The sequence below is a fragment of the Lycorma delicatula genome, chromosome 2 (genome assembly GCF_047948215.1).
Source record: "Lycorma delicatula isolate Av1 chromosome 2, ASM4794821v1, whole genome shotgun sequence".
Taxonomy (NCBI): domain Eukaryota; kingdom Metazoa; phylum Arthropoda; class Insecta; order Hemiptera; family Fulgoridae; genus Lycorma; species Lycorma delicatula.
The window spans coordinates 13888612-13915296 of NC_134456.1; the positions used below are offsets into that span (position 1 = coordinate 13888612).

The 26685-nt window shown below is 30.5% G+C and overlaps 1 protein-coding gene across 2 annotated transcripts in view; it reads left to right on the forward strand.

The window, feature by feature from the left end:
* LOC142320477 (bestrophin-4-like) overlaps positions 1-9169 on the forward strand; it is a 324943-nt gene extending 315774 nt beyond the window's left edge. For both annotated transcript variants that reach the window (XM_075358294.1, XM_075358295.1), the window contains exon 11: positions 399-9169. In XM_075358294.1, the coding sequence (XP_075214409.1) occupies positions 399-1108 (710 nt within the window). In that variant the 3' untranslated portion in view covers positions 1109-9169. The remainder of the gene's footprint in view (positions 1-398) is intronic.
* The last annotated feature ends 17516 nt before the right edge of the window (positions 9170-26685 follow it).

A 26685-nucleotide genomic window follows, 5' to 3' on the forward strand; every position in this document is an offset into this window, starting at 1 on the left:
AGCTGTAGTCCACATTACATAAGTAGGAAACATTACAAAAAAGAAGAAACTTAGCTTACTTTAAATCCTTCAGTTTCCAGGATACTGATTTCTTGATAGTACAAGTATCATTCCATCATACTTTAAGAAGTATAGTGTTCCATCTTATCCAAGACTCACCTAATCTCACAAATAATAGATATATTCAATTTTTTATCATTATGATCATCATCCTACCCAAAATGTTAATATTTTGCTTAAATTGTTATATATTTTTATTTCCTAGTTCCAAATTTTTAATATTGATTTTACATTAAAAATATATCAATAGGTAGGAATATGTTTGATGTAAAATCAAATTTATAAATATTAGTTGAAAAGTAGTATTAATAAATTTGGTAAAAACTTAATTTTTACAGGAACAAGTCCAACAAATGTAGCAGGTGGAGGAAAACTTCCTGTTAGTCAGAGTTCTGATAGTTTACAAACAAAATTTGCTGGCGGCGGAAGTATACGAATTACTGATCAAGTTATTGAAGAAGTAGATGAACAGCAGACTATAACATCTATGGGTCGTCCACCAGAACCAAGGCCTAGCGTGAGATCAATATTCCCTCCACATAATGAGCTACCGTTACAAAATTTTACAGCTCCAGGACACCCACCACAGTCGGCACCATTACCAGTTCCTCCTGGAAGATCAGCTACCGCTCATATGTCAGCATCTGCTCCAAATACAACAGCAATACCACCCACTGCTCCGGCCTCACCGACTAGATCAAGTGTTACATATACTGAGGTGTTATCTGTTAAAAGTGCACCAGGTTTCGATAATAGTTCAGGGTTAGGTTCTGGTAGCGTCGGTCCGAATGAACATTATATGGATAATATCAGCTTAGCTTCGAGTACAGAAACATCAGAAGATGAATTTTCTAAACTTAGACAATCACGTCGACAAGAACGTCTTGGTATTCAGTATGCTCGTTCGATTAGTGCACAGCAAGGCGTTATGGGTGATGGTTGTAGTCCTCCTGAAAATGAATCTCTGTTGATGGAATTAAGCAGTAATTCCAGAACTGGACTGATACAGCCTTCACCAAAATTAGGCAGTGACAGTTATTGTTCATGATAAATTATTTATTAACACTTCGACTTTTATTTTAGGTTAAATTAGAAGAAGTCTTCTACAAATCTCTTAAGAATTTAAGGTTGATGTAAACAAACCTATTGGATAATAATAAAATGTTGGAACTGTTGAATCGCATACTGAAGTTTTTCTTTCTTCATCCGGTATTTTGAGTATTCTTACTCTGATTATATTCAATATTTTGAATATCCTTATTATAATTACATTACCTTATTTTTTAACATGTGATTTATCATTTAACACTTTCTAGTAGATTGTCAGAATAAATTGCTCAAGACATTTTTATCAATATTAAATTCATTAACTCCATTAAATAGCAGAGTAAATGCATTTTTATATAGTGCAGCATATTAAATCAATGAGTATTTCTGGGATGGTTAGAACTGCGGTAATAAAAAGTAGCATGAATACTTTACATATGTTTACATCTACTTTAACCTCTTGTAGTCTCTATTATGATTTAATAACCTTTTCTGATATTCAAGGTGGTTGCTTTATAGATAGAGTAGAGGATATTTGATAGTAAAACAATATTATCTGATGATTTACATTCATTAAAATGTAAAACCTAACACAAATTGTTAAAATATGCCTATATAACAAATAAAATCACAAGTACTTCTTATCCATAATTTATTATTACACTAACTATTGTAAATAATAATTATTTCTTATTTAATTTTCTATGTAATATGTTGTAATTCCTTAAATACATTGTTAGTGTTTTTTTAGAAGCTAATTGTGCATTACATTAATGACTATTATTATCTTATGCGATATTATTTAGCTAGTTAATTGTAAATATTTTATTGAACAACTTAAATTCCACTTTATATACGTATTTTGTTTTGTGATATTTTAATCTACGGTAACTTTTGTTTCTGTTATGTAAAATATTGTATTTATTGAGAGAAAAATGAGCAGTAATTAACTAATGATGTAACTTTTAAAATTTTTTTTTTTTTAACTGACCATTTTTTTGTTATGTTGTTGTAAATATAAGTTTTTTGTTTGAATTTTTTTCAATGACTAATCAGCAACATTTTCAACTTCAGTTTGACTTCTAGCCTGGGAAAATTAGTACAGAAAATTTATGAGTTTTATTTAATTTACCTACTGGATTCTATTACAAAATAAATAGCTAAAATTCAGATATAGCATTGATTAGTTACTTGGTAAAATAATTTCAGAAATTGTTAATTGTTTTTCCAAGGCGTACTTCCTTAAGTAGCATTCTGCAGCATTAAGTAGTAGTGGTTCCTGGCATTTGATTGATGATTTGTAAAATGCCAATAAAGTAATGTGATGTGGTGTGCTGTGCATTGTGACTTGGAACAGTGAATATAGTACTGGACCAGAAGCTGATTGAACAGCTCACTCAATGCTTTTCCTTTCATGTTTGTGTGTTATGTTACCTGAGCTGATAAAATTGTATGTAATGCGAAGCAGAGAGTAGTACAGTACAATATACTGTTCCACTTTGCATCTGCTCTTTTGTCAGACAATATCAATAGTAGTGTTAAAATAAAAGTACTATTCTTTTTCTGCCATCTCTAATTAAAAATCATTTTTTGGTCGAAGAACAATCTCTTATATTTTAGGAAATATGAACTCTGCAGTTATACATATATATACTAGGGATATTTCTAAAGTAAAGACAGCTGGGAAATTTCTTTCCTTATAAAATGAATAGGAAAATCGATGTTGCTGTAGACTGTGAAATACGTAGAGTCATACGTTTTTTAAACCATCAAAATGTTAAGCCGACTGAAATTCATAGCCAGTTGATTGCTGTGTATGGTGATAGTGTAATCAATGAAAGAAATATTCGAAAATGATGTAAAAGGTTTAGAAATAACAGAATTAATGTGCACGATGAAAAACGTTCGAGGAGGTCCTCGATATCACAGAGGACTTGTTGAAACCAAAATAATGTTAAAAAGTTACTTCATAGTCATATGGGTCACTGATTGTATCAACCCAATAAGGGGAGTACCCCATTTGGCATTTCTTTTTCTGACTCCATCGTAAACTAATCCAACATTGTGAAATAAGTGGTAAAGCCTCAGTTTTAGACTGAATATTTCCCTTTCAACATAGACTTACCTAAATGTCAAGAAAATTGATATTTTCTCTTACCAAACCTAGGAACATTACCATGAACATTTTTACATAATCACTCCAACATGCCCTGAGTGTGTACCTGTACCCACGTCAACAAAATTATAACTGATCAACAATAAGATGAATACATCCCTGAAATGTTAAGCAGTTACATGTTTGTTTAAACAATCACCAACTATGGTACTACTGGAATGAACATCAGTGTTAACTTTTAGCTCTTTATGGCTATAAGTTGAAATAGTAATTTTAAAAAAAACAGTTTTTGAATCTCATTCAAAACCCGCAAACATCCAGTTACCTTGAATTATATAGCTCTTATATTTATGTTTGCATATTCTACCTTTATCAATTTCCACAATTTTCTTTACCACCAGTTACCTATGATTCTTCATTCATTGTAACAGAACACATCTCTCTCAAGTAGTTATTCTAGTTTTTAATAGCATGTCAAGAAAAGTCCAACAATTCATGTTGCAGTAGTCTTAGTAAAGCCCAATATGCTATAAAACAGACTGTTTTTTTTTTTTTTTTTTTACAATAAATTGTGATTTTCAAGCGAGTGTCTTTGTATTGAGATTTATATTTTTAATAATGCTTTTTATTGTTTTTGTCAATACTTACAGTATAATTCCAAGAAGAAAAGCTATGTGTATCCTCATCTAAGGTTACATAATTATCACAGGATGGGTACTTTTTTATCCAGTAACACACTATGGTATAAACTGTTATCACTCAACACACTAAACAAAAGTAACAGGTTTTCACAACCATTGCACAAAAAAAAGGATTAATATTTGAACTCACCACAATCCATAAAACTGATTATGAACCGTGCACAACTTAGATAATGTGCTGCAGACGTTTACCTACTTATCGCTTGCCTCATGATTTGCCTATTAGTTGCTAGTGGACCAAATTTACTTTCTGACATTTCATTGTTGTGTTATAGGAAAAAAAATAAAGTTAACAGTACCTCAGTTACTATTTTAAAAGGACAGTCTTAATTGATGTAGAAACCAAATCCTGCACAGCAGATGTCAGGTTTCTTCTAATTCTAAATTTAAAACTTCTACCCTTCCTGAATCTTTCTATATAGACTACACAATATTGATCACTTTTTACATAAATTAAATATAGATTATTGATTCAAATAAAAATTCTATGTTGGACATCAAATTACTGCTCATTTCTCATTACTGATAATTAAAAAAAATATATATCAAGTACTGTTACTTGATATTTGATAATGTCAATAAATGTAATATAATATTTGAATGCAATAATTTTACATTATTACCTTTTAAATTAAAAAAAAAAAATACAGTATTTATTTGAAAGAAAAATGTAATAAGTGATACTCAATAAAAAGATCAAAAAATGTGCTTTAAATACGCTAAGATTTATTTTATTTGTAATAATGTTGTAATATGTATATTACACTAAGGATTATTTTAAATGTAATAAAATAACAAAAAAAGTATGGTTAGTCAATTATTTAAATGTAATAATAATTATGAAATTATTTTCTTAAAGTAATATTTTTATAGTACAAATGTTTAAACTTTACTACTATTAAAGTCTAATTTTATTTTTGTGAATAGCTATATTATATGTAATTCTATTTATGTCCATGTTAAAATAATTACTAATTTATTAGGTAAAATTTATTAAATGGTAACAATATACTGTGAATTATCATTGATAATATACAACAACATTTTGTAACTTAATCATTTATGTTGCTATTAAAGTAATGTTACTTTTGGTATTAATAGAGCTGTGATGATTAAATCTTTGATAAGGAAATAAATGGAGTGTATGTTGGGTATGTTTGAAAATAAGTTGCACATAATTGCCAACTTTTTTAGTTTTAACATTTTCAGAATTTGATTCCTGGAAAATGTTTTTCATGCTATTTTTATTGAAAAAAGGACTTTTTTATGATTAAAAAAATTTTATATGTAATTCTATTTATGTCCATATTATTAAAATAATACTAATGTATTAGATAAAATTGATTAAATGGTAACAATGTAATATAAATTATCTTTGATAGTATACAATATTTTTTAACTTATTCATTTATATTACTATTGAAGTAATGTTACTTTTGTTATTACTAAACCTGTGATTGATTAAATCTTGATTTAATGAAGCTTTGTCCATGATGGATGGTCGCAGTGAAAATTACACAAAAGTGTTGAAAGCAGCTCAAAAGCATTATGATGGAAGTTTAAAAAATAATAATTTACAGTAAATTTGGTTCATTTTCTTATACTCTTAATATTGTAAATATTTTATAAAATTGTAATGGTTTATTTCTTTAAGTGGAAAGTGAAAGATAGTGACAGAAATCTTTAAAAGTTGGCAAAGCATGATGATACATTTGTAAAATTAACGTGTGTGCAAGGCTATTATAAATTGTTTACTGTGTTTGTGTATCTGTTACTGCAATGTCTTTGTAATAATTCTTTCTTAATAAATATGGTGGTGATATTTTGTTAAGTAAATAAAATATTAATATTCTAAGCATTTATAAAAATGAAATAATTACTTTTTAAGTCTTTTGTTGGTTGAAAATTATTTTATTCTATAAATATATCGGAGAGGCGAGGAGATCTGTCAGGGATTCAACGTTTTGTGCTTCACTCATTCCCACCATTACAAGTGGAGAATATATAAGATTACAATAAAGTTCAATTAATAAAAATGAGTAGATAACTCGTACAATGAAATAATTACAAATGATAATTATCACTTATCAATAACTCAGTAGCACACGAATTACAATATAAGATTAATTCAATTTAGAATTCAAATAATATTAAAACAACTTGCGATAGACCGAGGCTCAGGGAAATAACGAATTCGCGACCACCAGGACGTCTGTTCGATCTGGGTTCCAAAGCAAGACTACCCTTTCTCCATATTCTCAAATAATATACCTACTGCATATTTCCTTTTCCTTATTAATTTTATGATACCCCTATCGTCCTGGGATCCCGACTACGTTGACAACCATGTGCCTACCTGGGCCTAAGCCTACCGCAATAAAACAATTTAAACCTTATTTTACAAAACATTACAAGTAATGGTACATTTCTTAAAACTACTAAAAATACAGATATTCTAAAGAATATTCTCATCGTTTTGTCGGAAGATACTCCACTGTACTTTATTCTCCGACACGGCCATTCTGACAATCACACGCCCTCGGGTGTATCTAAAACATTGAGTTACAGTGGTATTTTAATTTTTGTTTTCAACTGACCTCGGTCATTATAAAGCATTTTACAATAGTTAAAGTACAAAAGATAGATTCAGAAGTCCTCTCGAGTAACAGAAATCCATTAATTATTCATTATCCTAAATAGTCATCGTACAGTACTCAAGAGATCGAAAAGCCATCAATCATTATTCCTTATCAGTTAACTGTCAAATAAGATTTTATTTCCTCCACCAATAGACCTCTGCACTATCTCTAGGCTACCCTGTATGCCACATACAGTATCATACATATTCTGTAGTTGCCACAACTACCTGCCCGACACATCATCAGGTGCCCATCGCGCCCTGATCAAACTAACATTAGCCACTAATTTAGTTTGCAGTTACGACTACACACTGATGCATGTGCGAAAAATAAAAATTCCAGGTCCACGACCTGCTGCCAGCCATTAGTGCATTGCGTCATTGGTGGTCTCTTTTTCAATCATTATTCCTTATCATTTAACTGTCGAATAAGATTTAATTTCCTCCACCAATAGACCTCTGCACTATCTCTAGGCTACCCTGTATGCCACATACAGTATCATACATATTCTGTAGTTGCCACAACTACCTGCCCGACACATCATCAGGTGCCCATCGGTATGCAGTTCTATAGGGTAATCCGGGTCAAAGGTAATTAAGACGGGTTCGTTGGTCAAAGTATGAATTACTTTTTGTCGGGCGTTTTCATGTGTCTCAGTCCACTCAATATATTTTTTACCTGAGGTAAGAGCATATAATGGTTTCATGATTTGTGAAAACTTAGGGACAAACCGTCGGAAATAAGATGCAAGGCCAATAAACTGTCTAAGCTGAGTAACGGTCCTTCGAGCGGGTAACATTGTCAAAGAGTTTATTTTACGAGGGTTTGGACGAACTTGTCCTTCTTGAATCTCATACCCAAGGTATGAAACAGATGTTTTGAGAAAAGAACATTTTGAAAAATTAAATGAGAATCCCGCATCTATAAGAATTTTTAATACCACTCGAAGTCTTTCAAACGCTTCTTCTACCGTATCTGCAATTATCAAAATTTATAATTTCGAATTTACTACATTCATTTACTACTTTAGATTTACAGATTTTTAAATTATTTTGAGAAATATTTACTTCAAAACCCAAGCTCAAAATTTCTCGACCAATTAAAATATTATAACTCAAATATTCATCTGGGACAACGTGAAAAAGAATCTCTAATGTAAACAAATCCATAATTACAATAGATAAAATTTGCATGCTACAATTTACTACACATTTCCGATGCCTTTCAAAATTATTAATTCATTAATTCTACGTCCAGAAAACTTAATCACTATCGATTCCTTTATTAATGAGCATTCCGCTCCTGAATCAAAACAATATGGAAACGACTCACCAAGATGGTTTAGAATACCAGTAGGAGATGCAACTGTGCAAAGATTCACACGGCGTTCGACGCTACCATTCTCCTTGTTGTTCCCTGGACTGCTAGGCTGCTACCTGGAGCCGTACAGTTTGGCGCAATATGACCAGCTACCCCACATTTGAAACACGTCACATTGCGCGATGAAGAGGATTTTCTAATACACAGTTCTGCTGCAGAGCACCAAGCAACAGAATCCGATCCCGCACTCTCTGGATTAAATCGTGGTAACGCAACACTTTTCTTTGTCGATAATGGCTTTTGCATACAACACTTCATAAACTCAAACAATGTATTCCACTGATCAGGTGATGGACCAGATGGAGACGATCCCACTTCTGATATCGGAGAGGCGAGGAGATCTGTCAGGGATTCAACGTTTTGTGCTTCACTCATTCCCACCATTACAAGTGGAGAATATATAAGATTACAATAAAGTTCAATTAATAAAAATGAGTAGATAACTCGTACAATGAAATAATTACAAATGATAATTATCACTTATCAATAACTCAGTAGCACACGAATTACAATATAAGATTAATTCAATTTAGAATTCAAATAATATTAAAACAACTTGCGATAGACCGAGGCTCAGGGAAATAACGAATTCGCGACCACCAGGACGTCTGTTCGATCTGGGTTCCAAAGCAAGACTACCCTTTCTCCATATTCTCAAATAATATACCTACTGCATATTTCCTTTTCCTTATTAATTTTATGATACCCCTATCGTCCTGGGATCCCGACTACGTTGACAACCATGTGCCTACCTGGGCCTAAGCCTACCGCAATAAAACAATTTAAACCTTATTTTACAAAACATTACAAGTAATGGTACATTTCTTAAAACTACTAAAAATACAGATATTCTAAAGAATATTCTCATCGTTTTGTCGGAAGATACTCCACTGTACTTTATTCTCCGACAAATATATATATATTTATATTTATTGATGGAAACTTTCCAATTAAAGCATCTCTATTTTGATTTGTACAAAAATGGCAAACTTTGAATACCTCAGATTATAATGAAAGTGTTTCTAATTAACGAATCATTTATAAGGGTTATCAAGTGAAACCTATTTTTAGGTGAGTTTTTGAGAAGAATATAATGTAGTTTCAAAATTGTGCATAAAATTACTGTTATAATATCTGAATTAGATTAGTATTAGTAAAACAAACTTGTAAAAGTTATGTATGCCAATAACTGTATGTAAATAAGAAAACTAATTATTTAAATAAAACATCTTGGTATTTTTATTTTTTTGTTTTAGCAACAAAAGTAACTACCCGATTATAATTATTAATGAAAAATTAATTTCATAACATATGAAAAATGCCAAACCTGAGCAGGATTCGGTCCTAGAGCCTTCCAGGTAAAAAGCAGTCATGCTACTCCTGATGTAGAGTTGGATTATTAAAATAGTAAAGGTTTTATTATTACTTAACATCTTAACCAAGGAGTAGAAAGCTTTGTTTTATCTGTTAGACATCTCAGCTGTTAGTTGGCCTTTTTTGTTCAGACTAAAGATGACAGAATCCCCTTACTGTATGATAAGTCATATTGTCATACTCTTCCCTCTCCCGGTGCTGCAATAAAAAAAAAACATGTGCTCTTACAATAAGGGCAGGGTTTGACACAATTCCCATAGAAACTAACTGAAAAAGAAGAAATAAATTTTAAGAAAAGAAGCAGAGTAGAGAAACCCACAGAGGAATTGTCTCTAGAGTATGACCAGTACTTATCTAATACTTGAAGAATCATCTGTTAATTTTTTAAAGATTTACTTGACTTGCTGTTTTAGTTAAATGAATAGTCAAATTTATCACATTTAATGAAAATAGCAGATGGAGTGATCAATATGATTTTAAAACCATATCAATGATCATATTTTGTAACTTACTGTTACCATATAAAATCTCCGCATTGGCAAGGTTGTTCTATTTAAAATTTTAATTGTTTTATGCTACAACAGTAACACAATTTTTTTCACAGTGAAAGCTAAAATATATAGTGTTCTTCATGGAGCCCCAGTTGAAGAAATATAATTAAGATTAATTATTGTGAAAATTTATTGCAGATTGTAATATAGTTGAACTTAAACAAAATGCAGTTGATACAAGTTAATAGACTTGATTGTTACAATCATCACATGTATCAACAAATTCTTTAACAAAGGTTAAATAAATAATTGTCTCTTTCTTACAATAAATCTTATTGAATTGTTGTTAATCTAACCAAAAGTGTCAAAACTGCTTTACCAAATCTGTTGCATTTAAACAAAAGAACAATCTATGTTATCAAATATTAAGTAAATCTCTTTGTTACAATAAATATTATTGAATTGTTAATCTTAATCAAAAATGTAAAAACTGCTTTGCCAAATCTGATGTATTTAAACATAAGAACAATTCATATTTTCAAATATTAAGTAAATCTTTGTCAATTATTCTATCACAAACTACAATCAGGAAATGTTTAAGCCAATTCTGTTGAGATTGTAAAATATCTCCGTTAAATCAAATTGTTATTACAAAAACCTTTCTAGTTTTTACACCAATTCACATTCCTTCTGTTTTATACAGTGGTAAAGTTTCCTTATCTTTTTTCTCATTATTATACCATTCTGAAATCGGTAAAATGATTTGCCCTACAACTATAGGGTCTGACATTTCACAATATAATGACTGTAATATATCACAATCTTGAGACCAAGTGAAAAATGTTCATTTTAACATCGATATAATACCTACTTTTGCTTTTTTCCAGTCTATATGTATTACAAGTTACCGATACTGAACAAATTCTAATGACTGTTCATTGGCAGACCCAGAAGAAAGCCAAAGGAGATACATGTTTCTTATTTTTCATATTCTGGAAACATTTACTTTTATCTAAAAATGTAATGTAATAAATTTATTTTTATGAGATTATTTGTGGATTTAGGGAAGTAATGTATTTGTTTTATTAAGAATAATGCAATATATTTGTTATATTAAATAAATGTAAAATGTATATTTATATATATTGGACTAATTTTTCAGTAACAATAAAATTGTAAACAATGACTTCTTTAAGAGAATACACTGTAAATTGAAATTAATCCATTTATAATATCATAGTTTTATTCATGGGCAGCACAAGACATCACTTAAAGCCAATACGTAAGCTCTTGATCTTATTGACTTACTGAAAATCCTCAAAAGAAATATACCTATACAATCTCTAAATAAACTGAACATCTGTTCCTGGATACTAAGTTACCAGTAAAATGCAGTAAATCATTTTATGTGAACTGCATGACAGAGTGGTAGCATCTTTGTCTTTCATTTGATAGGTTCTTGGTTTAAATCCTGTTCAAACTTGGCATCATATCTCACTGTCATGTTCACCTCATAAATCAGCTTATAAAATAAAATAGTTAACGTAGAATTTTTACTTAACAGTTATAAAAATTTTTTTTAAATTCATCTCAATTATATAGAAAACCAACAACCACAAATATAATTAACTGTATATCTTTATTTTCTCCACCTACATTAAAAAAATTGCACCTTTTACATATGCATTCATATGTAGATTATTATTAATACAAAAAAAAATTCAAGATTATCAAGATGAATTTAGTAAAATAAAGAACATTGGTGTAAATACTTGATACTATAGTAAAATAACTATTAATACATTAATTGAAGACAAAAAGAGAGTGAAAAAAATGTAAATTGAAAGAACGAGATAGTTTAAAACTTTTTTTCAGTTGAATATATCTACTTATTCCTATTATTATTTGTAATGATATTTTAAAATAGTGAATGATGTAAAACGTTATAATTTCACCACATTAAACAAAAATCATATATCTTATTTTTAAAAACCTCAATTTATAAAAAATAATTAAAACAAAAACGTAAAAATCAGTTTGTATAACATGCCGTTATTTGCAACTACAGTCAGAAAAAAGATCAAATTAGTCTGTACAAATAAACAACCATTTTTTCTTCTAGCAACCACTATTTTTTTTCTACTTGTATATTCAAGTTTAAGTTTCAAATCTATTTTGTGTATTACATAGTAATAAACCCGTTCAGTATTTAATCTTCAGTATTACTCAGTACAATTATGGTCTAATACAGTCATATTTGATAAAGGGAATTATTTACTTCTGAAACAAGTCATTTGAAACAAAGAAAGACGTTGTAAGACAGATTTAATTTTGGTATTCATAAAATGTTTTACATATATTAAGCCACCAGCTTGGAGACTATTAAAAATCATGAATGAGTGGTGAAATAATTTTAATTTAGCATTTTGTAGGTTTTCGATGAAATTGAATTCCTACATCTTAATGTTTTACTGCATTCCTAGTATCTGCAAATAATTGATTTTGATTCACGTTAAATATAAAAAAAATGAATTAAACTGTCAGCAATGAAACAGCTTTTCTACAAAAGGAGATTACAAATTAAATATAGAACATTACTTGAATGTAATAAATTCAAATGAATTTGGTTAACTGCTTCTTCTGGTAGTTCTCAACCAAAAAATTTGTCATAAATTTATATAAGTCAGGTAATATTGTGTACAAAAATTTAGAATGAATTGCTGACTTTTTCAGCCAAACCAAGATAAATGAAATACAAACATGATTTTTTTTTATCATATATTATTTGCTTATAATGCATTATTTCCTGAAAATGTGATTTATTTTTAAACAATTTACACACAGATACAAAAGAGCATTTTAGGAAATAATTTGATGCAATTGGATTATAATTCATTTGAATAATAGCCGAGTTATAAAAATTTGAATTCAGTAAAAAAGTACAATGTTGAATTTTTTTTTAAAGGGATATTTAATACTGCAGCATAGTTAATGCTAAATTGTAGCAAACTAGATACTATATTTATTTTTTTAAGACAAAAAGTGAGGTTTAAAATAATTTTATATTATTAAATCTAATTTATTTTTAGTGTAGTCGTAAAAAGCAATTATTTCATCTTTTTATCGTTTTGTTTGAGTTGTTATTAGATTGTGATTGGAAAATGTATGTTTGTTACAAAGTTTTAAAATTAAAGAAAAAAAATTATGTTTTTTTTTATGTTATTCTTGATAAAAATATATTTGTATTCCTTTTAAGAACCATTGCAAAATAAAAATACATTCATTCTTTATCTAAGTAATTAATATTATGAAATATAGCACATAAGCAGTTTAAACAGACATCTTTGAAAAAAAAATAATGACCCTTAAGAAAAACATATTTGCAAGTTGACAGAGCAACTTTTAAAAAGTAAATGAAGCATAGGAAATGAATGAATGTGTCAGGTATAATTTGAGTATGGCAAGAGACATGATCTTTGTGCAGAGATTGATTTAACAGGGTTAAATTACTCGAAGTAAGATATTTTTTATCATATTTTTTTTTATTTCTGAATCATTTTCTACTGATCTGTCTGATAATAAACTATAACTTAATTATATGTATTATATTGGATAAGTGTTAATGCCTGTGTTGTTAAATAAGTTTTAACTGAAATAAAACTGCACAGAAAAATGCGAATAAATTATTTTTATAGTAATTTAGAATTAATTTTCAGCTGTTGTTTAATAGTTGTACTTTTTTTTAATAGCTGTAATTGTATTGATGTTATTCTATTGCTAACATAAGTTTTTAACAGTGTGATATAAGTGTAGTGTTTATTTATTTCTTGATATTAAAACAAAATTTGTTTTTTTACATTATCTTTATTCCTCTAGTATTTTTTATGTATTTTATTAACTTATTCAAATCTTTAATGTTTTAAAATTTTTTTGAGATAAACCAAAAGAAATGTTTAGTTACAATTTTACATTTTATTTGTGGCAAAACCTTTCAGCTACACAAGAATGCTTTCATTATGAACTGTAATTCCAGTAAAGGTTATTGCTAGTCGATTTATAAATAAGGAAAGGACATATTTAAATTGAATATCAGTTACTGTCTAAAATTTCCTGAGCTGAAAACACTGATAAAGTAAAAAAAAATTGTCTTAAAAATTTATTTTTATTTTTTTTTAAACTGATCGTTTTATGTTGTTTCACTATCAAAAAGATTTGGAAAAGTATTTTTGAATGTTATTAATGAAAAATCTACAAAAAAATGGCGTATTCATAAAAAGAAAGCAAAAAATAATTTGTTTATCTGTGATTATGTAAATATGTGCAGAGGTTAAACTCAAATCCAAGTGAAAATGTTATAGAATTCCCATGTAAGGGTATGTTCACATACATAAGTTAGTTTCTAGTGGTGGCTGGCAGCACCAAGCAACACTCTTAACTAGTCTTGCAATCTATTTTTGTCAATTGCAGATATTCTCATAGAAAACTGGATATAAGAAATTGTTTTTAGTAAAGAGGTTACAGTAATTTATGTTCAGTAAAGCAACCTACCCGATTTTTGTAGGAGAAAAATATTTTCTATCAGTTGAGTATACCTTATTTTGAATAGAAAATGCTGAACTGAAACTGTATGCAAGAAAACAGTGGGGGTGTGTACTTCATGTAAATTAAAGTTCAGTAAATACCTTCAGCTATTTTCACTACTGAAATGTGATAAGACTTATTTTTCTTTGAAATGCTTTTATTAAAAATTCTCCAACATTAACCATTTTTAAAGATTCTCCCAAGATGTATTCATGGCAGAAGAATAATGTCCGTTTAAATAACAAATGTGGTAATTATTTTTGATCAGCAGTTGTAACTGCTTGTGTGGCTGATCTAGCTTTCTCTGTGAACAAGTGCAATTGAAATATTATTTCAAGCTTAACAGCACGGTGAGTGCTGGATATATTTTTCATGTGAACTTTTTCATTGAATACTTAGGTTGTTTTTGATTCAGTCAATCATCACAGCTACATATTAGTTCAGCGTAGGCACATATCTTATATCAGTGTCAGTAAAATCATCATCTTGTTTTTTTTCAAAATACAAATGATTGAAAAGATCTTTTTTAATCCCTCAGTGGTGACTACTCATTTAATAGATATATTTTCACATGATAAAAACAACTTTAATTTAAAGTTATATGAACCACATGATGTAAAAAATTAATTTTATACAATACATGATTTTTCCTGTATTACTTTTATTTTGCTGTATAATTATGTGAATTGTGTAACATACATATAGCCATGATTCCTCCAATTTTAATTGAAGTCTTCTTTACTTTATTACACTTCTTAAATTCTGTTATTGAGATTATGAAACTGTATATATCAAGCGAATTTAAAATACTTATTTCAGTCAGTTATTAATTGAAATTGTTGAAATACATTTGTGTGCCTATCTTTGCTGAGAAAAAATCATTTTGGTTTGCAGTCATCAGTATATTTTTAATAAACTTACAGATAATCCTTATTTAAAACACAAGCGAAACTTAATGTAAAAGGCAAAAGTTTTTGGCTCAACTAGTCATTGTACTAATTCAGAATTACCTGCAAAATCGAGCTGAAATTATAAACCTACTGAATTTAATTTATTATTTAATCTAACATTGAACCTCCTGTTAAAGCCCAACAGGGCTATGAACGGGGGGGGGGAGGGTGTTGCGTGTCGTCTCATACAGGGTTGGGATGTAACATAGAGCATTCTGGAAGAAACCAAGCAGAGGTTGGGCTATTGCAAGAACAAAGAATAGAGATTTTAAAGAAGTATAAAAATAATTCCATTGTTGAAATTATTTTTTACTTTTTAGTATGGTTTTTTTTTTATAAATTAAATGTGGTTTTAAAATACTACTTGTTATTTTAACTTTACTTTTTTAAGTAAATAAATAATATTTTATTTTTTTAATACTTTTATTTATAGTTACATCAACGATTAAAGTCCATTAGCAACTTATCAGTGTAATGTAACTGTACCAGTAAATTTGTAGTCTTGAACAAACTCAGGTTGACTACTCCTGGTTGGGTTAATTGAAACCCAACCACCAAAGAACACCAGTAACCACAATCTATTTAAATCCTAATAAAAGTTTACCACTAGACCAACCCGGTGGGTTAAATAATATTTACTTAAGTAAATGTATTTTAAAAATGTTAATTAAAAAAAAAAATTGGTGGGATTTTACATAATTACATGTAAAAACTTATAATTTTTGTAGTATTTTTCTCAATTAAATATATTTTTTTTTTTTAGATTACTACAACTAAAAATTTTTATTTTAAAATTATATTCTTATATTTTATGAAATTATATCCTTTATTTATTTTTTGTAAAATTTTTTTTCTAAGTTATTTAATTGTTTAAATTTTTTTGAAAAATGATTGCATCAAAACATTCAAATTTTTAAACATTAATTTACAAAACTTTTACTAAAATGTAGAATTTATTACATAAATGTGAAAAATATTTTATTATTTTTAAATTAAAAATATTAAGGACAATCTTTTGGTATTGTATAAAATGATTTTTAAATAAAAGAGATGGTTATTCCAAATAGAATCATTGCATTATTTTTTAACAAAAACTCATATGACATGAAGAGTAAATAAAAACTAAAATAAAGAGAATTAACACATCACAATTTAATTATTACAGACTGATTTTATGATGTTTTTAAGTTTTCATATATTGATGCAGCTTTATTGAATTGGAGTTTTAATGGAGATAATTAAATTGCTTGATTGTGTAGTAATGTATGGGTACATTTGGCACCCTGGATCATCAGACCAAGATGTTTTTTTTTTCGTTAGAACACAGTACAGAATGATAGCTGTAAAACAGTTATTATAAAACAAATTGGTTTACTGAACCAAAAAAAATGTAACCATTTGTTTACTGAACAAAACATTAAAATGAAGACCGTGGTGAAATTAATTAATACAGAAAATTATAAAAAAATGAAGTGATCTGAATATACAAAAAAGCATTACCATAATTTATAATGTAAAATAGCCTAATTACAATTAATTTTATGTTAAAAATAAAAAAGTATTTAACAAAATAACAATACTCATTTACTTTTTCTTATAATTTGTTTTGCATAATTTTTAATTTATTGTACTATTATATTAGTGTATAAATTTGTAATATGTTTTTATTTCAGTTTAGAAGAAAATATGTACAACTTGTTTGAGTTTATCTTTGTCTCATAAATTTTTATAAAATGTTTGTGTATTGGTGTTCTCCTTTATTTCTTGGGTGCCTCTTTTTTCTTCAGAATGCATTTTATTATATTGATAAATTCCTCTCGTCACAGAATCTGGGTAATATTATAGTTTTACTTGTTAGGAATAAGTTACCATTTGCATGATTTCATGATAGTTTTTAAATTTTTTATATTAACTTTAAAAAAGTAAGTATTATCAATTTAACCGGTTTTTTTTTTGTTCAAGTCTTAACTATTACCAAATGCTCAATTTTTTATTTGGTTTTTAACCACAAAAAGAAAATTTGCAGAAAGAGATTTATTTACTGGTATAACAATAAGTTCTTGAATATCTTCCAAATATTTAAGTGGAAGGATTTTTTTCAATGAAGATTTACTCTATAACATATATAATGTAAGATATTTTTTGTTTGGTCATTTTATTACTCAAATGTACTTTCAAATAAACTGTTGAGAAAAATTAATACACATTCCTTCACCCTATACATCTTAGCTTACATTTAGAAGTAGTCATTTCTTCATTCCTTTCTTCACTTTTTATCAAGATACAAGATTCTCACCTTTTTCATTTCTTGTTAATTGCTATTCATATGAATTGTATTTCTATAGATCTATCCTCCATTAAGTTAAATAAAATAAATTAAAAGAAAAAAATGAAACAGTTTTCAAAAAATGCTCTTAAAGTAGAAAGTAATGCTTTCATTGTTAATTTATTTCTTAATTCTGTTTAGATTTCATTTAAAAAAATCAAAATGTAATAATTGTAAAAGCATTATTTTTTAGTGTATTTTTCTTGAAGTCAATCTATTCGTTTACTTACCGAATTATTATGGTATAAATATTATATGGTAGGTATTGTAATAGATTACAATTGTCAATATTCAATTTTTTGTCTTTCTCAACATTTTAAGGTCACATGGAACTGAAGATGCTAAAAAAGGTACAATTTGCGAAGGATGGAATCTTAACGATGTATAAGATCTGTTTTATTAGTCAAGGCTTCAGCTGTCAGTAATTTAAACAATCTCATCTTTTCCTTACGTACTCTATCCTAGTCATAGTAAGTTTTGTTTTTGTGTGACAACCTAATTTTTATGCTATTTGTCTAAGTATTAAAAATTGAAACTCTAAAATTTACAACTTTTTTTTTTTCGGTTTTTTCAGGGCAAAAAACACTTTCGTGTTATCATTGCCTGCGTACAATATTTGTTCTACAAAAACTTGACAATTAAAAATAATTTATAAACTAAAAATCCTGACATGCAAAATATATCTTCAAAGTAAAAAGCCTGTAAAAAATAAAATACCACAGTATGCATTATAGCAAATGGCATGAATATTTGAAACACATTACAGTAATTTATCTGTTTAAATATAATCAGATGACCAAGAAATCATAAAACAGAAAATAACAACTCTTCACTATACCCCAAGAATTGTTTACATGTTAACCCCTACTTTAAACTTGCAACTTAATGCCACTTAACAGATACAATCCCAAGGATGTGGTGCACCGACAAAGTACAAATTAGCATCTGTTTTGAGACATCAGATATCCATAAGTGAACCTACTGTGCCCTGTTCACAAAATGCAGATAAATAACCTACTCTTAACCATTATTTCTGCATGAGGAGCTCTCATGCATAAACAGTGAAGAGCTTCAAGGTGAAACAGTGTTTTAATTGGGTGAAGTTTATTGTTCATAGAGCATCCCACTCACTTTGCCACACATCATGAAATACCCTCTTCAGGAAATGGACAAGATCGTTAGAAGAAACACGCCTGTATTCTCCTGTCACTCTTTGCACCTCTTTGCTGCACTGGTTCAAATGTGTGAAATCAAACATCAACACACAGGTACAGATTACGGCCCCTGCTCTAAATGATGGGAGTAGGACTAAGGACTAAGGCCCCTTTGCTCGTAACAGGGACTTGCGACCCGGAGTCGTTGCCAATTTTTTTTTGCCGCAATGAGGCAGGTGCTCGAACAAATCCTGTGCCAAAATCTCTGAATTCCCATGAAAAGGATTATGAATCGTCTAACAATAAGGGCACAAAACTGTTGTAACAGTTCTCAGACATCAAATCAAGATTGTGAAACTGGGGAAGGTACACATTCAACCACCAGCTCAAAAATAGATGCACCTGTTAAAAGGAGTTTGAAGACAAGCCTCTTTTGCTACTCTCTGTAGCAAAACTCTTAGTCTCTTTTGCACTGTCTGTGCGCTCATTGCTTTAAATTCCTGTGTGGTTGGGGATCCAGCAGAAGCTTACTGTTGTATTATGACTAGTCATTTGTGAAATAACACAATGAATCTCACAAAGAACAGGGTGTCTGGAATATACATCACTAATTGCCCATTAAGGCACTCATGGAATCTGAGCAAACAATAAAATGCCTTTGGGCTAACCATATTTAAGGCCTTATAAATGGCATACAATTCTGTTATGAAAATACTAGTGATGATGGGAAGGCCAAACATGTATGTTCTATTCGCAACCAACAGGGTATTCCATTTTAATTCAACAAATTTTCAAAAATTTTATTGAGTCACTATTTTTGATTTTGATGATATTTGGTACATGATAACTACCCACCTTGTAGGAGCCAAAAAATATTTTTTTATATTTTTACAAAAACTTTTTCTTTAGTAATAGATTATATTTTCTAATGTGCCAACAAGTAAAAACAGCCATTTTCGTAACTTTTTCCATGAGCTGTACTGTAGCATTCTTATTTTACAATCATACAGAGATCATCATACAGACTTTTTGGAAAGAATAAAGATGGAACTTAATCTTATTATATTCAAAATTCATTTTGTTGCATAACCAGATTTTATAATGTTTACTTTAGTTGTTTAAAATTTTTTTTTTTTAATTTTGGGACTAAAATAAATAATGAAGGGATTAGAGTAACAGGCCTGTTTTTTACCTTTTAACTCTTAGGTACTAGTAATACTTATTAAAAAAATGGACTGTTACCGAGTATCCTGCATTAAAAAAATGGCCGCCAAATCGTACGATTTTGAAAATATCTCATTTTTGGGGCCTAAAAACCACAGGTGAAAAAAATCTGAAATTTTTACAGCAGTAAGTACTTTTTATATACTTTAAAACCACATAAAATTTATTTTAAGGGGTTGACGAATAATGAAGCCATCAAAACCTCTAAGAACACCGTTCCTTCTAACCGTGAACAATGTACCCAAAAAATTCACAGCATGTGGGCATTCAGATAATAATGTAGGCCTACTATACAAAATATTTTGATATGTCTATAATGATATATATAATCTATAATGTAATAGACTCGTACACGTCTTACAAATGTTTAATCTGTAATGAAATTTCATCATTTGCGTTCGAATCAGCTTTTCGAAGTCTGAAATGATGGTGGTCGCCGTCCACTAACAGTAAAAGATCAAAATGATCATTTTTCTCCTCTGAACAGACCTTGATGGGAACGATGCTTTCGTTTTTGTCTAACGAGAAAATGTTCACGGAAACACAATCGTTAATTTTTTCGAATTTGTAGACGTCGCTCAGTGGTGTTGAAAAATTTAGGGACTGAAATTGCATTTGCTTAACAGGGCGTCATCTATAAGTTCGTGATGAGGACCTTGCACAAGGTCGACCATATGAAAAAAAATCGTTATTCAAGCTGGCAACGGCCTGCTTGTCTGCGATGGATATGGGGGCGGAAATGAAACACGACCGTTTAAGAGGTCGATAACGGTTTATTCGAATCAATAGTCCATCTATGCTTAAAATCATCCAGCCACCTGCTTCCCTTCAAAATTAAACTCTTCTTGTAACAGAGACTCAAACGCGTCTTCTATCGTGCGACCGACATCATTCACGTTGATAACCGCGAATTTTTTGGTTTTGGTTTTTGGCCCTCTACTCATCGACTAGTGGATTTCATATAAAAGTTTGATTAAAATGTTTTATTTTATCACTCCGTAGCGATCAATAGACATGGAATCCCCCGGATCGTTAAAATATCGATCTGACTGATCGATATTTAACGATCCTATTTCATCCTTCAACTGCAGAAGCGGTTCAATGTCCTTGCGCACTTCGTCGTCGTTCTTGTGTAGTACATGGTCAAGTTTGCAGTTGAATGCGTTTTCAACAGGGGTGAAACGACCGACTTGATTGATCACGTCGAGTCTCGGCCTCTTGTAACGATTTTCTACGTACATGATCCTGCAACATCAATCACGAATTAAATTGTGTTCATATTCGACTGGGTATGTATGGTGACACTCTACTCTTAAGATTATGATCGAATACATTTACAATCGGGTCAGAGTTACTATATAAAATATGTGAATAATATTTAAAGAATGCAGTCATCCTTCATTTTTCAATTTAATTTCTTTTAGTAGTCGTGTACACTTACTTTTATTTTAATGGAGTTGGTCTCCGTATATTTGTATATAAGTTATGTTGCCGAGGATGAGCAAGCGGTGGATGGTGAGACTATACTCTAACGACTGCACAATTTCCTGTAAACAACCAGGACAATATATAAATCTAGCAAATATTATTTAACTGGAATGAATTGGAACGCGCTAACTTTAACTTATTTATTTAACGATAAGCGAGTACATTATTCGTTATCTTTCAAGCAGGTCTGAAGATGTGCAATTATAGACTTAAGTTTACTTCATGACTGACTATATTTTGACATATGTTAACGATACCTTTACAAGAATCGATGCCTTTACAAGACAATCGTGGGATATGCTTAGTGAACTATACAAACGATTAATTCTAAAACGAACAAAGGTATTAGGATGAAATCAATTTTCAGAAGAGTTAAACACCAAAACTCGTACAGAGTTTATTGATCCGTACGAGGCATAGTTATTTTAAACATATTAAGATTCCGTTTGAATTTTAAAATCGAATTTGGTGTTCCTGAGATAACCATAACTATATTCTTTGTTACGCCTGCAAAGCACGAGTAGTTTTCTGACTTTTAAAATCTGGCCCCACCACAACACCTTATTAAATATATTATTTATCCTAGTTCTTTAAATGTAAATAAATACAACTTTAAATCATAATAGCCATCCGAAGCATGACTAGTTTACAGATAGTATTAATCCTTAGTTGATTCTCGGTACCAATTCGTTTGAATTTTCGAAATCGATCTAATGTTCCGGAGAAATAACTAAATCTCCAGATAACCAGGATCCGAATAATCGAGGGTATAGATGAGAGGTAAATGCTACTTCATCAGAAAACGACAACTCGTGTGACTTCCAAGCATGTACTGAATAATTTGCCCAATGGTCATCTTATATAGTAGGGCAGTTGTCTACTTATATACCTTTCATCTAAATATGATATGTGGTAAATGTTGGATGTAATCTTTACTTTTTTAAGATATTATCATGCAAGGGATTACCTTGGCTGGATTGAAGATTGATTGGTCTAACCTACCTCACACGCTCGCTTATTACATTGGTTTAGCCTCGCACTTGGGTTTACATTCCGCACCTCACCCGGTGGCATGTGGCGTCGAATAACCTTGAATCTGTCCCAACTTGCTCCTTTTTGCACTACTGTTGCAGTGTATTTTTGTACTCTTGTATGAAATTTGGTAGCAAGTTCCACCACTTATACAATCTGCTCTGCGAATTTTATCCGCGTTTTAGTCTTCAGCGTCCTGTTGAAACGTTTCACTATAGAGGCTTTCTTCCCTGAGTGAGTGGAATAGTGGTTGATACAGTATTCCTTTAGCAAAGCCTCAACTTTGGCATTGTACCAGTTTTCACCGTCATCTATCTCTAAAAGTTCCATTTTATGCTTTTTCAGTATTGGAACCAAAGCTTCTATCACACAGTCAGCAGTCTATCGGAACTGCGAATGCAAATTTAGAAAAACAGTGTATCATAGACACAATGTATCCTTTGTTTATTTTAGAGGAAGGATTCATTTCAACCAAGTTGGCTTGACACAGATCATTGAGTCCTTTAATTCTACTCTACGAGTAATTTCGTCTAGCCTGTCGATCTAACTTTTCGGCTTTTACACGTTTCACATTACTCTCACCTCTCATGATTACATCATAATAATAAACATATGCGAAATGATGATTTAATATGAAATTAGTATTTTATAACAACTTTTAGTTTTTGCAGCTATTAGGTAAATAATCATGGCCGTAAGATATTAAGACATCATATGATCTCTTACGTTTAGGTAAACTTTGATCTCTTACGTTTAGGTAAATTTTTTTTAGCTAAGATTTTCTCAGTAAATTGATGTGCGTGCGGTAGTGTATTTTATTTTCCAACACGAATTGTTTTCGTCATACGGTGACAGGGGCACGGCTTTCTTATACTGCTTGATAATTTAAATTCTATGTCTGCACATCGTAAGGATGTATCGTATGACGTATCGTATGAAGTCGTATCAGAGGCAGTGTTTATACGGATCATGTACCATCATCTTCCTTTCCATTGATTGCCACCATCGTTATTATATTTTACTATACGCGAACGTTTCTTCACACCTTTGGCGGTTCTGTTTTCACTAAACAGTTCAACATCACAACCAAAAATTACCGAATAAATCTTAGCCCGTAAACGGATTATCTGGTATTCTGTTCATTTTGTCTTAATTTCCCTATGTCGGTATGTTAGCGTTTGACTAAAGAACTAGCGTTTAGCCGTAGAAATCCCTCCTGTCAGTAACCAAGTAGAATTCAATAGGTTTTCTTACATTTTCTATCCTTTCACCGTGTACAATATTAATCAACAGTTTATCTATTTTCTTTTCAGATTCCACTTTCGTTTCACACAGTTTTCTAACGTTATCCATTCCGTAGTCTTTTAACCATAGGGACTGTACACACCCAGTGTATTTCTTGAATATCATACCCGGCTTAAAATAGAATTTCAAATTCCTGTAGTGAAAAATGTATTTGGTCCTTTTCTCTAGAACAAGAGAGAAGTATTTCAGTTTCATAATGCTTTTGATCTTTAAAAAAGTAAAACCATACCACTATTGACTGTTTATTTTCCGGAGCCAGTGGAAAATCGCTATGGAAATCATGTAATTCTTTCAGATATTCCAGATCTACTCAAATATGTAAGCGATAGTATCATCGTCTCGTATCAGCTCCTCCATTTTATTGGTTCATAAATACCACGCAAGAAAGACTTTGCTCATCCACTGGAAATTGCTCATGGGTAGCGGTTCTGTCATGCATTTTCCATAAAGGCTTTTCACATTATAATACCTAATGAGTTGTACTGATTTTTTTCGGGTCATAATTGCTAATCATAGGATCATTGGCTATCGTGTATCGGTTGGGAATCATTGAGACACCTCCGCGTATTCCTTTTTCGATAAATAGATGCATAGCCGGATCAGTTAACTGCTCTATCTCGATCCAGTTGTTCAGAGCAGCGCACTATGAGAAGTGAAGTATTGAAAGAAAACGAAATGTGTCTATACCGGTCAAATGATCAGATTATCAAAATAATAATGAAATGTCCTAGTATATACTCAAGTCCTAGTATCGGAAATTGAGCTTGAAACAGTACGTCCTGTCTCAGGTAGAAATCTTGATAGTTACCGTTAGTATTTATGCATGCTCGTAATCAGAATCGGTAATCTTGTATTCAAATCATCATAAGATGCATCTTTAGGCGGGAGTTTTGTCTCGTTGAAAACTGATACCTACTTTATGTTTATGGCGTTCACACATACGGATAAACGCTTTTTCTTAATAACAGTAACAACATTATCGGGGACTTCGTCTTTATAGTATCAAAACAGTTTAAAGATTATTCTCGGTTGTTGATTGTACCTTTATAAACCTTGTCGATTCCATCTTTTAACAATTCCTTTAAATCGCTATTCTGTAAATCACCGGACCAGTTTATCGACGCATTTCTGGAAAAAGTGAAGCGAGTCGATGAATTTACGTGAAACCAATCCTTATAGCTTGTTTTCCTTCTTGTTGCTCGATCTCTCCTTCAACGTAATCGATACGTTTTTTTCACTTTTTTTGACAATAAGTCTACATCAATCTTATCCTTCAACGCATGCAAAGCCTGCATTATAAGGCGGGAGTTATAATCCCGCAAATTGTGGAATTCTACTGATATATGAGTAACGCGCTTACAGTTCAGACTGCAGCCGTTTTGCGCGAGAACTATAAATTTACAATCGGTATATGAATGGTGACGCTCAGGCTTATGGTTTAAGTATCGCTGACAGATGACACATGTTCTCTCGTCTATAAACCTTCTCTCATCTTTCTCACTCGTTTTCAGGGATCTTTCTGTCAATAAAATATCTTCCAATTTCTTTTTCACTTCCCATAAACGAAGAAGGAATTTTTCAACTACGTAATCTTCATCGTCCTGCGCTCTGTATACTTCATCAATTTTTTCCCCTTCAGTAGCGGTTAGGAAACAGTAACCGGATGATTTGTGCAGGTCATCTAGGGTATGTAACTAGTTCGAGCGTTGGTTCAGAGATATGATTAGGTTTCACAAAGTACTCGAAATCGGCATATATGACAAACGGTACCCTGCAGCGTGTACGTGTAATTGGTAAATTTCAATACGTTACCACGCACCCATCTATCTTTTACTTTTACAATCTCTTTCCGCATCTATATCCGTTGAGGCTTCCCGGTTTTACAGTGTTTGATATGTTTAGCAAGATTGGTTTTCGCCATATTGTTATTAATTTTGGATACAAATCGGTGATGGCAGAACGGACAGTATCCACAGGCGTTATTATGTTTAGTCAATCTGAACAGCAGTCGAGACAGTCCGTTACAGCCGTTTTTCTTATTGATGTAATTAGAGCAGGCTCTATCCAAATCAGTGGCAATATATTTTCGCTCGCGATAATCAGTTAGACGATTTATGTAAATATCTTACTTTAAATCATTCGTTCTCAAAGTTGGCGATAACACCCTCTTGTGGACGTTGGAGGCCTTCAGGGGGGGCGGCAGAAGGACCACAGAAAATTGGGGGGCGTTCAGGCGATCTAGGAAGACGTCTGAACGCCCCCTTATAAAAACAATGCTTAAAAAAGATAATGTTTTTTATTTTTATTAAAGCATTAATCAATGCTTTAAATAATCATCTGTAATATCATAGCAGTGGTACAATACACCAATATCCAGATTTATTTTTTAAACCAATCAATATTTTTATTTCCAACGTGTATTCAATACCTTCCATTTTTGGATAATGTTCCTTATTCTTATGTCAACCGACGTTTGAAATATTCGAATAATTTGTTATTTTTTGTTAATAACCGAAATGCAGTTTTAGAAAAATAATTAATTATTCAAACGTACTTTGTGTTTATTTTACCTTCTCTTTTTATCTTAGCTTAAAGATTTAACGAAACAGTTGATTTATATCCATCATCTTTCTTTCTATCCCACTCGGATCGATCAATTACAGTTTTATCGGGTAGATTCTGAATTGAAAACTATAGTCTAGTTACATTAACCTTTGAATAATCGTAAAAAATTTAATTAAGTATATTAATCTAAACGGAAAAGAATTTTTTACTAAAAATTTATAACATCATTTACGACGTGAAGTGTGTTTCAGT